The sequence below is a fragment of the Mesoplodon bidens genome (genome assembly GCF_964165515.1).
Source record: "Mesoplodon bidens genome assembly, chromosome: 19".
Lineage (NCBI taxonomy): Eukaryota > Metazoa > Chordata > Mammalia > Artiodactyla > Ziphiidae > Mesoplodon > Mesoplodon bidens.
Genome location: NC_138179.1, coordinates 3,436,461 through 3,449,230, shown reverse-complemented (window position 1 = coordinate 3,449,230; position 12,770 = coordinate 3,436,461). Strand labels below are relative to the sequence as shown.

The 12,770-nt window shown below is 40.2% G+C and overlaps 1 protein-coding gene across 2 annotated transcripts in view; it reads right to left on the bottom strand.

Moving 5' to 3' along the window:
• ANKFN1 (ankyrin repeat and fibronectin type III domain containing 1) overlaps positions 1-12,770 on the bottom strand; it is a gene marked incomplete at its 3' end in the record, with an annotated part of 258,888 nt that overhangs the window by 127,540 nt on the left and 118,578 nt on the right. For both annotated transcript variants that reach the window (XM_081218673.1, XM_081218672.1), the window contains one exon: positions 10,256-10,466. In XM_081218673.1, coding sequence (XP_081074799.1) covers positions 10,256-10,466 — 211 coding nt within the window. The remainder of the gene's footprint in view (positions 1-10,255; positions 10,467-12,770) is intronic.

The following is a 12,770-nucleotide window of genomic DNA, read 5'->3' as shown; positions in this document are numbered from 1 at the left end:
TGCTTCTGTTAGAAGTAATTCCATGCACGAGTTGGAGAGGCACTAACTGAGCCAATGGTTTCAAACCATTTCACCAAGCAAACCTTTTATTATTTTTATCCTATGGATTTTTAAATAGTTTAATAAAACACTCTCTTTTGAAGGATTTTCTTTATTGACTGCCAAATCAGCTGACTTAATGTAATCATTTTTCTCCCTATTAACAATGACCTATATAACTGCCAATAGAAGCATCTCTTCAGTATTAGATAATCAAACCTAACAAACTGGGTTAATGTTTTAAGGAAAATCAAGTAACTATGATAATCATATTAGAATTTGTAGTTTTATCTTGACTAATGATGTGTTGGTTAAGTTTTTGGCACCTTGGAAATTGTCTGGGGAGCCCCATTCTTATTTTTTCCCCAGAATGAGAACCTTTTCAATCCCCTTATTATTATTATTATTTTTTTGTAGTACGCGGGCCTCTCACTGTTGTGGCCTCTCCCGCCGCGGAGCACAGGCTCCGGACGCGCAGGCCCAGTGGCCATGGCTCACGGGCCCAGCCGCTCTGCGGCACGTGGGATCCTCCTGGACCGGGGCACGAACCCGTGCCCCCTGCATCGGCAGGAGGACTCCCAACCACTGCACCACCAGGGAAGCCCAACCCCCTTATTTTTAAAGATAAAGAAACATACCCAGGGAGGTGGGATGATGATCCAAGGTTTCCTTAAAAACCTTAAATTTAGTGAACTTCCTCTAAACCTAAATGGAACGCAAATTAACCTTTTCTTTATGTATTGCAGTTTTCTAATTGCTATCTATTTGGCACACGATTGGTGAACTCATTTTGGTTGGCTGTTTGGATATAGAAACGGGAAAGGTTAATGTCAATTTTATGATTAATTTTCCTGCCCATCCACTTCCCTTTTTCTTGGGTCCATTCTCTTTTCACTTCTACCCTCTGGATGTTTTGAGTCCAGAACTCCTGTATCTGTTTGCAAGGTTTGGTCTTTTCACTCTTACTGCAGTTGATCCCTTCTCCAGTGAAGCAGCTATCCTTCTGTACAGCCATAGCCAGCACAATAGAGGGTCTGTGAGTGTGTGGTGAGCTGTCCGGCTGGGGCAAGACCACTTGGCGGCTCCTGAAATAGGCTCCGTGCTATTGTGGTGTTTAATTATCAACAGCATTTCTACCACCCAGTGTTTCTGAGCGGGCATTTGTTATAAGACCTGCCCAGCTAATTAACTACAGGGTGGGAGTGGGGGGAGGGGCAGCAACTTGGTGTTCAAAGAATACAATTATGGCTACTGTTTAAATCCTCAGATAAATAATAATCAGACCAAGTGGATTTTCTTCACCATCAGAATCTAACCTGTTGGACTTCCCTGGCGGTCCAGTGGTTGACTTCGCCTTACAAGGCAGGGGGTGCGGGTTCAATCCCTGGACAGAGAGCTAAGATCCCACATGCCTCATGGCCAAAAAACCAAAAACATAAAACAGAAGCAATATTGTAACAAATTCAGTAGACTTTAAAAAATGGTCCACATAAAAAAAAAACTTAAAAAAAAAAAGAATCTAACCTACTGATTGCCAACTACTTACTATCCTTACATTTCTTAATTTTGCCTTTGCCCTGCACTTGGTGAATTTGGGCCTAGTTGATAATTGCTTAAAGCTTGAAAAATATAATGAGGGTAAAATGTAAACTAATTTTAATTTTTAACTGAGGCTTTTAGGGAGCAATTCATTTGACTTGCTTAAAGAAATACCTTTGCCCATTACTAATGATATGACATTTTGCAATGTAGCAACAAGTTTTCTATTGTTATTGGCATTTTCCTTGTTTTCATTGATGAGAAATATGGGGCACCAAGACAATCATTTAACCTCAGTGTTAGAAGGATCCTTACAATCAGCCTTAAGTGCCTCTTCCTATAGTACCTTTGGCCCTGTATGATTTCCTTCATGAGGGGAAGTCACTGCTCACCAAGGCGGCCCTGTGATAATCTTACATAGAAGACTATCAATTAGTAGAGGTTTGTATTATTATTATTAAACCTATTAGTCTGTGTTATATTTTTAAGAGGCACACAAAAATAAATCAAATACTTGTTTTTATAAAATAGCTCTGTGTTCTTCCATCCAAAAAAAAAAAAAAAAATCTCTTGCCCCAGATAAAAATTTTCTGTTCTAGGTACCATCAAGAAATATATTATATATTAAGTCATGTCAATTTCAACCCTGTTATTTCAAAGGAGAAAACAAGGTCACTTAGGTATAACCCTTGATTATAAGCCAATATCCTCTGGGCAACCAAGAATAGCAGTTAATAATATTTATCTTTGCTGATCATAAATGACAACCGCCTAACAACCTCACAACTGACTTGTTTTCAGCTAGGAATGTCAAAAGAAATAATATGGAGGTATTTTAATAATTGAATGTTTTTTAATTCAAAAACTCAAAGCATAAGTTGCAGTTTACCTGTCTTGATAAGGTTCAGGGCTCAAAATTCACTTTGGTTTCATCTGGGCCTCAACCTGTTGTCTTATTTTCAGGTTTTCCCAAGGACTTTGAGAGTGTGGTTTCCAAAAGGTTTTAGTGATTTGGAGATTAAGTGTTTCATTTTAATTACTGTGAACTTTCTTCTCCTAGAACTCATTACACCCTGGACATGGGGCTCTGGAATGTTTTTCTCTGCTATTTTCAGCAGAATGTGGATTCACGAAGTCCATATTATATAGTTTAAGTTGTAATTGTTGCTCTTTAAGAAGCCAGAGCCATTGACATAGAAAGGGACTTCCTGCCCAGGTCTCCCCAACTCCAGGGGGGCGAATGGACATTTTCTCTGAAACGAACACACAAAACACTTGAAGAAATTATTTAGAAAATCCAAAGCAGATTACCCAATGACATCATAGGGAGTTTAAATATGAAATAAGATAGCTGTATCTTCTGCTGATTTTTCGATGCTGTCCTATAGAAATACAGTGTGAGTCACATCACTTAAAATTGGCTAGTAGTGACATTAAGAAAGCAAAAAGAAATAGGTGAAATTAATTTGCATAATATATTTTAGTTAACAGATCCAAACATTATCATTTCAACATGCAATCAGTATAAAATTATTAATTAGATATTTTATATATTTTTTGGTACTTAGGTCTTTAAAATTCAGTGTAAGTTTTACATTAAAACACATTTTAATTTGGACTGGACACATTTCAAGTACCAACAGTCATATGTCTATGTTAGTATAGTTTTAGAACATAAAATCCTACAAACTTTAAAAAGTGCCTATATTGGACAGTGTTTTCACAACACTATACAACAGATGGGTAAAATATTTAAATTCTCTACCAGCAAATCTTGGGTTTGTTTTCTATCGTTTCTGCGAGTTATATTGGCTAACAATTTTTTGACCATTTACAATGTGCCAGGGAAATGTTTTAAACCTATTACATTTAATTCTCAACAATCTTAGATAGGTAGTGGAGTAGCCAGCCTTCAAGAGGGCCCCTAGTGATCTCTGTCTTCTACTTTTCACACCCTGTAGCAGGGCTGATCCTTGTTGGTCATCGAGATAACAAGATGCAGCAAAAATGATAATGTATCACCTCTGATATTAGGTTATAAAAGAGACTGTTGCTTCCATCTTGGTTGGTCTCTTTGTCTTTCTTAAATCATTTGCTCTGGGGGAAGCCAACTGCCATGTTAAGGAACAGCACTATGGAGAGGCCCATGCAGGAAGGGACACAGGTCTCACCAGCAGTCACTCTGAGTAAGCTTGGCAGTGGATCCTCTGGCTCAATCATGCCTTTAGAGGATAGCAATGGTTATGTTGGCAGAATTGAGGGACAGGAACCTCGATAGTGAGTGTGTGCATGTGTGCATGTGCACATGTATGTGTTGGGTGGGCCAACAAAGGTATCTTTAAACTTTATATGTTTTAATTTTTGGCAAGGAGAATATATTCTGTGTTGCACGTATATTTAAAAATTAAAAATAAAAGAATGAAAGGACAGTTATCAGCTCTTGAAGAGCAAGTGACTGGAACTTAGGCTATGGCCACCTGATGTCTAAACAATTATTTGGAAACAAACAAAAAGAGATAAATTGACTTGATATTTAGTAAAATCATTCCCTTCAAAATTAGTAATATATTCACACCCTTCAAAACAAGTGAAAGTAACCTTCGGATTTATTCAGTTCAATTAAACACACATTTTTTGAGTGCCTTCTGTGTGCTGGGGATACAGGGACAAATGAGACAAATTTTGCTCTTGTGGAGTTTACATTCTAACGCAGGGGAGACAGAACATAAGGAAATCAAAACCCGGAGAAGAATATCATACAGTGATTTCAGCGCTATGCAGAAAACTAAAATAAAGTGATGTGATTAGAAAGTGACTTTAGACTTTGGATTTGTTGGCCAAAGAAAGCCTCTCTTGAAGATGTGACATTTAAGGTGAAATGTTAAGAAGGAGTTAGACCCAGTAATGATCAAGATTAAAAGCACTTGATCATTTCCAGCATAGGGAATAGCAGTCCAAAGGCCTTCTAATAAGATAGTGAGGAGTGTTGGAATGGAGGCTGGTGTATCACGGGTGAGGGGGGAGCAGTATGAGATGAGGTTTGAGGAGGAGCAAGTTTGTAAGTCAGGGTGAGGATTTTTACACCTATTTTAATGAAGCAGATAAAAGTATCTGGGGACGCATTCTAGCAACCCGCCTAAGGCTTTTTCTTTACGTAGTCTTAATGGTTGCAAATCTTTGTCTTTTGAGGGTGGATTTGATTTCAGTAAACCTCTCTAAATCATTGGAAACCACGACTGGTGAACATGGAGGGTGATGACGCTAAGCAATGCTGTTTTGGAACAAAAATCAGATGTGACTCTAAGCAATGAGTCAGATTTTCTCATAAACTGGCTCTGAGGACAAATCCAAAAGCGTTTAGAGCAATGGCAGCACTGTTGGAGCAAGTGTGGGGTCTCCCATGTGGACCCTCTTAAAGGATAACATTCGAGTGGATTGTAGACTTTCTGGCGTGTTTGTTTACATAAAGCCAGCCTCATTAGTTTATAGTCACACCTCTTAGACGTGCCCTGAACCAGTCCCAGCACCAACACGGACCCTTGACTCCTGCAGAAATAGTGGTGCATCCTGACCAGTCTGCCAAAATGTTAACATTGGTGTCTGCACCACACTCAAATGACAGCTACTCTGCGATCATATTTTATGAAGTAACTGAACATAACTAATTCTGGGAGACATTTCCTAGTTCCACAGTATCCAAGGGAAAGTGAGAGAGAGGGGTTCACAAAGGATTGCAGAGAGAGAGAGGAGAGGGTCTAGAGAGAAGGGAGACTGCAGCTATAGGAAAGGTCAGAAAAACTAAAAATGAGTGTTCTGCCATATTATTAATCCGTGTAAAAATAAAAACAGGCTATGTCTGCAACCAAATTTCAAAACAGTGCCTGGAAAACACAATAATGGCAACAACAACAGGTTCCCCACAGTGTAAATTACTTGAAGACAAAGTTTTCTTCATAAATTGTGTGTGCAAGTGCACGTATGTATGTGTGCACATGCACTATACACATAGTGTATGTGTATGTGTGTGTGTGTGTGTGCTAAAATTCGATACCTGCAGTTCCCAGCAGTATAAGGCAGGGCTTAAAATTCAACTGAAATTTCAACTGAAAATTTATCAGCACCTACATATGTGCCAGGTATTGGGGTCAAAAGATGAGATAACATCCATGTGAGTGACCAGATTTGCACATGGTAGGTATCCAAAAGGAACTAGTTTCTTTATGGTTACTGTTTATAGAGCCAAAATGATGCCAAGTAGATAGCAGCCTCAGAAAGACAAGGACCTCACTGATGATTCGGTATATTCTTCCTGGAGACTGTTGAAGTGTGTGATTCGAGGGTGGAGGCAGGATATGAGTTAGAATAAGGGAGGGGTTTTTATGGAGCAAGTCTTTCTCAGCCGTTGTTCAACTGAGTATGAGTTATGGGAAGTGGGATACTGAATGGATGAAAAAATCAAAAGTATAGCCCCCAGGTATCCTGTAGTACCTTTTTACATTAGCTTTCCTAGCGCTAGTCCTTTCAGATTCTGGGCCTGTTTCCTGAGCTCGGCCCATGTATGTGGGATTCTACTTCAACAATGGCTGATGTTTTCTCCTAGAAGGAATGAATATTACTTTGTGCTGCTTACGTAAAGGTGGGAGGAACAGAAAAAAGTTGCCGAATAAAGATAGTAGATTCATGTAATGAGCAGGCTGAGGTTCTGTGTATCTTTAAACTTGGGGCAGTGTGCAAATTTGGGTGGCCACTTCTGGAACTTTCCTTATGAATAAGGAAATGTACATGGTTGAACTTCAAGCCATGTTTATTCAGAACACCTTCCTATAGCTCTATGATTTCAGGGGCTAAAGCCCAGAAGACATGCCTGACCAGTGGTTTAGGAGGTAAATCCCTAAACGTATCTGTGTCTTTGTGATCCCTGTTGGGAAAGGCAGAGAATTGCAGAGGACTTTCTTCTGAGTTATGTCAGGATCTTTGGTTGGCATAGTGAAAGGAGTATTGGGCTGTTTTCAGAAGGGAACACACAGGGGAAGGGAAGACAGGAAATTTACCCTATTAGAAATCCTGAGATATTTAACAGGCATTAGAAGAGGAGAGATGGAGAGTCAGGGAAGGAAGGAAGTGAACATCCACAGTGTGACAGTGAGTGTGCTAATGCTTCTCCACAAATACCAAAACACTTAACACAGAGGATCTGGGTTCAAATCATGGGTCCACCACTTATGAGCTTTGGAGCACTGGATGAATTATTTGTCTATATTTCAGTTTCCTCATTGATCAAAGCGAGGAAGCTAACTCTCACCTCACAAGCCAGTGGTCAGGATCAAGTGAGATGATGCAAGCAAAAGCATTTTTGCAAAATGTGTAAAATACTCTACGAACTCAAGACCTCATTCTTCTAACCTGCCTCTGCAGCTTCTGGGGATCAGTTGGCAGTGGGTGCTTGCTTATCTGGTTCTAGCTGGGAGACTCTGGTTTCTCTCATGGGCTGGCTCATACTCATGCACAGAAGCAATTTGATTTCTCTGGTACTTGATACATAAAGTGAATTAAAAATCCCTGAAAACAGACTGTGTTCTTCTATCCTGCCTTTTTTCAACAGGAATGGCATCTCAGCTCACAGAACAACACAAAGAAATACACCATAGGATTTTAGCAAAGGCACAAAGGGAAAGGTACAGGGGCCCAGTGGCCACAGCCTTCTTTATTAGTTATTTGGAAAGACAGTGAGTTTGCACAGCAGGATTCCAGGCATGGTATCTCACACACTTGGACTTGAATCCTTGACATCCCTATTCATTTGCTAGATGTGTGACCTTTGGTCAGTCACTTAACCTCTCAGAATCACGAATTCCTCTTCTTCAAGATGGAGTTCATAACATCATCCTGAAGGGCTAATGTGAAAACTGGAGATAATGTATGTGGAGATTTCATAGGTTCTCAGTCAACAGTCCTTTGCTGTTTTTACACATGTGGGAGTCTATACATGATCGTATCTCTTTAACTTTTTGGGTGGCCAAGGTGACTTAGGTGTCATATTTCCTAGAAGCTAAAACCTGGGTTTCTCTCACTGTCCTTTACAAGTTTGTGATGATAATGGGTTATCATTCCACAGGGAATGAGAAAAACCAGGGATCTTTTGAATGAATTTGCTTTCGGTTTAACTAAATATTTAGTACTTGGGTTATTTTATGGAGATTTAATTATGTACAAGGGGGATTGGGGAGATTGGGAGTATTACTGGTTTCATGGAAAATGCAGAAATTCTTTGCAGCGTCTCAGGTAAGTAAGACTAATGTTTCATCCAGCTCAGTGCAGGCAACATCTGGATGAATGGTCTCCTTGTTCCTATAGAATGGGGCTCAGTCTGCATTCTCTATGTTCAGACCCCTTGATTCTCTCTCCACCGCTCTCTCACTGCATCTTTAGGACAGACATTATTGCAACATAAATTGGAAGGCAGCAAATAAACCTTTTTGATTTCTTCCATCCTTATTTGCCCATCCCTCCAAATCCTCCAATTCCACTAAAAAGAAGCAGCACTTTGATGATGGAGCTCTTATGGAAGAGCCCCAATGCTCCTGAACCCACGTCCTCATTCTTTTTGACATGGCTGTGGTGGGTTTAGCATTTTTAAAATAAAGAGTTTTATGATACAAGGTTCTGCCTCTGTACCTAGTTTTTGGGTGGCAGGGGTTTATGAAATTTAGGAGCAGAGATGTGACCTCTAATTATATATTTGCTTGCTTCTCTTTCAGCCTTCTGGGTCTCACCACTTGGAAGTGAGTGAATCAGTGTTAGTGAAACTAACAATTTGATGAGTTTACTTTTTTCTTTTAGGAAACATAAAAACTGTGGCTCAGAGCCATTGTGGTCATTGGGTCAGAGAGTTTGCACCTAAGGGAATATGAGTGCCTCCCTCAGAATGTTGTGTGAGGATTAAAGGAGTCAATACATGTAAAGTGCTCAGAATAGTGCCTGGCACAGGGCAAGGGCTATACGATTTTATCCCATCCACTCCTGGGCAGGGTCTGTGACCTTAGAGCAGCTAAGCACTATCAGCTCTACTCCAAAATACGTCCAGAAAGAAGCCATTCACAAAAGACCACATGCGATGTGATTCCGTTTATATGAAATGTCCAGAAGAGGCAAATCTGTAGAAACAGAAAGATTAGTGGTTGCCCAAGGCTGGGAGGAGTGGGGAGGTTGGGGTGAGATAGCCGAAGGGTATGGGGTTTCTTTTGGGGTGATGAAAATGGTCTAAAATTGACTGTGGTGATGGTTGCACAAGTCTGTGCATATACTAAAAACCATTGAATTGTACACGATATGTGAGTGAATTGTATGGCATGTGAATTATATCTCAATAAAGCTGTTAAAAAATACATTCAGAATTCCACCCCCGCTCACCATCAATGTCACTACGGTGCTCGTCCAAGCAACTGGCATCTGTCTCCTGGACCATTAGAATAGCCTCCTAATTGTTTTTCACAATTTCACAGTTGCCCTAACCACTGTGTATTCTCCACAGACGGCTGTAGTGATCTTTTAAAATGTAAAGCAGAATATGTCTTCCGCCCTCCCTCCTTCCCTCCTTCTTTCTTTCCCACGCCACGCATCTTGCAGGGTCTTCGTTCCCTGACCAAGGATGGAACCTGGGCCCCAGCAGTGACAGCACCGAGTCCTAACCACTGGACTGCCAGGGGAGTCCCCAGAATATGTCTTGCATCTGCTTAAACGGTTTCACTGTCTCCCCATCGCACTTAAAATCAAAGTGAAACTTCTCACCTCGGTTCATCTGCTCCTGTACGATCTGGTCCCTGTGACTTCTCCCTCAGCCATCACTCTCCCCTATGTTCATTTTGCTTTAGCCACACTGACCTTCTTGTTCTGCAGATATGGCAGTCTCATTCCTACCTGCCTCAGAACCTTTCTGTTTGCCATTCACTCTGCCTAAAATTTGACCCCATATCTTCTCATAGCTCATTCCTTGATATTGCCTAGGACTAGGCTCAAACGTCACTGCATTAGAGAGGCTTTTCTTGCCCAACCCTATTAAAACAGTCCCCACTCCATTAATCCCCACCCATTCATTCACTTTATTTTCTTCATAGTATTTATTACTATTTGAATTTATATATTAATTTCTCTATTTACTTGATTGTTGGAAATCTCCTCCCCTAGTATGTAAGCTCTTTGAGCATAGAGATTTTTATCTTGCTCACCACTGCATTCCTAGTACTTAGAACATGCCCTTTCCTCATTGTTTGTTGAATGAGTGAATGAGTGAATGGAACCACCATATTGACTGTGGACAGAAAGACATTAACACATACATACTCATTCTCTTTTCTATCTCATTCTTTTTTCCATGTGCATGTCCTGTGCTGTAGCCTTACTTGGGGTATTTCACATGTCTTAAAACTTGCATTCAATTCTTAAGAGGAAGTTCCTTTGAGGTTCCTTTTCAATAACATTCTGTGTATTCTATTAAAAACATAACTTGATGCTTAGACTGATAAACAATGTTTGCATGAAAGTTCATGAAAACATGTAAAGGATTTCAGAGCCTATGCTTAGTCAGCCATTCATTCTAAGGGCCAGCAATGGCTATTTCGGTGGCATAAAGCTGTGGTCTGGCCTTAATAGTACATGTTTTATTCTTGACTTTACTTACAGTGTGGACTTTCTTGGGCTCCTGTTCTCAGAAGAATCCTAGCAATGGGCACATTGTTGGTCATGATGGCAATATCCAGAGGTGTCAATCCCTCACTGTTAGGTGTGTTGAGATCTAGTTCTTCCGAGCTGTACTGATACAGGAGGATCTGCACAGCATCTATGTCTTGCTGTTCAACTGCTTCAAACATGGCTTCATTGCCCTGGAAGTTCTGGAAAAGAATGAAGCAGGTTAGCACAATTTCATAGACCAGCTTGTCTTCATGGCCTAGCTGTTTTGAATTTTAGGGACTGCTTCAGTGACTGCATTCCCACTTATAAGTGGTATAACTGCTATTTATTCCATGGTCTCCAAAGTAAACACTATTGGACCCTCCCTCCATCTTTTTTAATGAACACTGAAAAGATCTGTACATTTAGATGCATGGAGACAATATAGTATACAGTCTACAGATAAGAGCAAACATCAGTTTTTCTCAAACCAGTCTTCTGTGGGATACTGTTCAGTAGGCCATTATAAGGTGTTCTATGAAGAAAGTAGCATGTGGTCAAATGAATTTGGTAAACATTAGATTAAACCAAGTTACTGCATTATTTTATTGTAAGACCTCTCAAGCCCTTTAGTAATTTTAACATGCAATTACGACTCTCTAATAGGTGAGAAATATGACCTGTTTCAAATATTTTTTCACAGAACATATTTTTCATTATATTTGTTTTAACCGTCCTGGAATAAGGTTCTACGGAACGTAGTTTGGAAAACACTGGCATAGATAACATAGCACAGGTAATTTAAATTATGACTAGCTTGGAATACACTTTCTCTGTTTCTCAAATTCATCCCCTCCCGTTCCATCCCCGTGTTTTGACTGTTTCTCAGACTGTTACCAGATCATGGCAGTGACCTACCTGTTGCTAGTCTTAGTCTCCTTCGTCCCTACTCCATATTGATACAAGAGTAGTCTTTCTAAAATTTACACTGCTACATGTCCCTTCCTTATTTACAAATCTCTAGTAGGTCCACACTTCCTGCAGGCTGACTCCTAACTCCTAGACTCCTTTATACTAACCTCTACACTTTCTCAACCCTGAGCCCCAGCCACTGAATACCTGGCATTTCTGAGACCTCAGGTGAGGGTCTCAAGAGTTGGTGTCCAGGGAGGGTTTCAGTGGATGGGTGGCAATTGCTTTGGGGCCTGAGAGGGCCAAAAGTTGCATATTCATAGGATACAAATCGCCTATAGAAGAGAATAGCTAAAGACAGTATCTTTCCTTTGAAAAGCTCTTTCAGGGGATTAATAGTAAGCAAAGGAGAAAAGCTTTAGAATTCTCTCAAATACATATTTCTGTAGCTCATGGGATAAGAGCAACACATATACTATTCATACATTTAGCTGGTATCTTCTCCAAGAGTTGCCAGGTGTTTAAACACATTGAAATACCAATGGTCCTGAGCTAGCATAGGGGTTGCCTGATTAAAATGTGGAAGGTCTTCAGTAACCACATATTTAGGTTGGCGGGTTTTATTATTAGTCTCATCAAAAATCGATTCTCCGTATCAAAGGCTACAGGTCGACTTAGCTGAGTGCGTAACACATGAATGAAATTCGAGGAAAACACAAAGCTATTATGCAAATGCTTGTTTTGACAATGGGGACCCAGGGGATAGAACTGTTTGATATGCAGCTCTCTTTGCTACATGGCAGTCTGCTGAACTGAAAAGTGTTTTGTGGACAATCTGCTAAGCTGAACAGCCTCCGATGCTTAGGCCGTAACTCAGCCACAACCAAGCCCTCCCAGAAGATAAGTTTGAAATGAGAAAACAAATTAGAAAACAAATGAGTGCAAAGTTAAAATGCTGCCCTGTCCAAACAGCACAGTTGTATATTTGTTTGTGATTCTTAGTATGTCTAATTTCTCACGTGCCCTGCTTGCTCTCACTCTTAAGTCATTTCCTTCGCCATGCTTTTGTTGGCAAACTCTAGTATGCTTCTATCTGGAAAGGCTAGGGCTCATTTCTGTTTTAAGCTCAAACAAATGGTGCCATTACCCCCTGCAGAAATACCCTTGCTGAGCATGTTAATATTATGCCCTCAGCTTTTACTGAGGGGCAGTATAAGAAGCTGCTATGTGAGAATGTTTATAACATCCCCAGTACTACTCTTTATTCTCCATTACATAATTCACTATGACATCTTATAGAGGCCAGAGGACTTAGCAACAGGAAGATATTCATTTGGTATACTTTCAGTTATTAGCTAATGGAATGCTATTACCAATTGTCCTTCCCCTTCTGCTCTGACTAGGAACTCAGAGGTAAATGTAATGACAAATTTTAGGTACTGTATTTGCCTAGGTTTTTGGTATATCTATTTCTCTTTCCATCCCCACTATTTTCTTTTTCTGGTTTTTTTCCTTCCTTCCTCCCTCCCACCCTCGTCTCCTTCCTTCTTTCTTTCTTTTTCCTTTTCTTGCTCCCTTGCTGTCCCCCACAATCACCATCGCTATTGATTTAT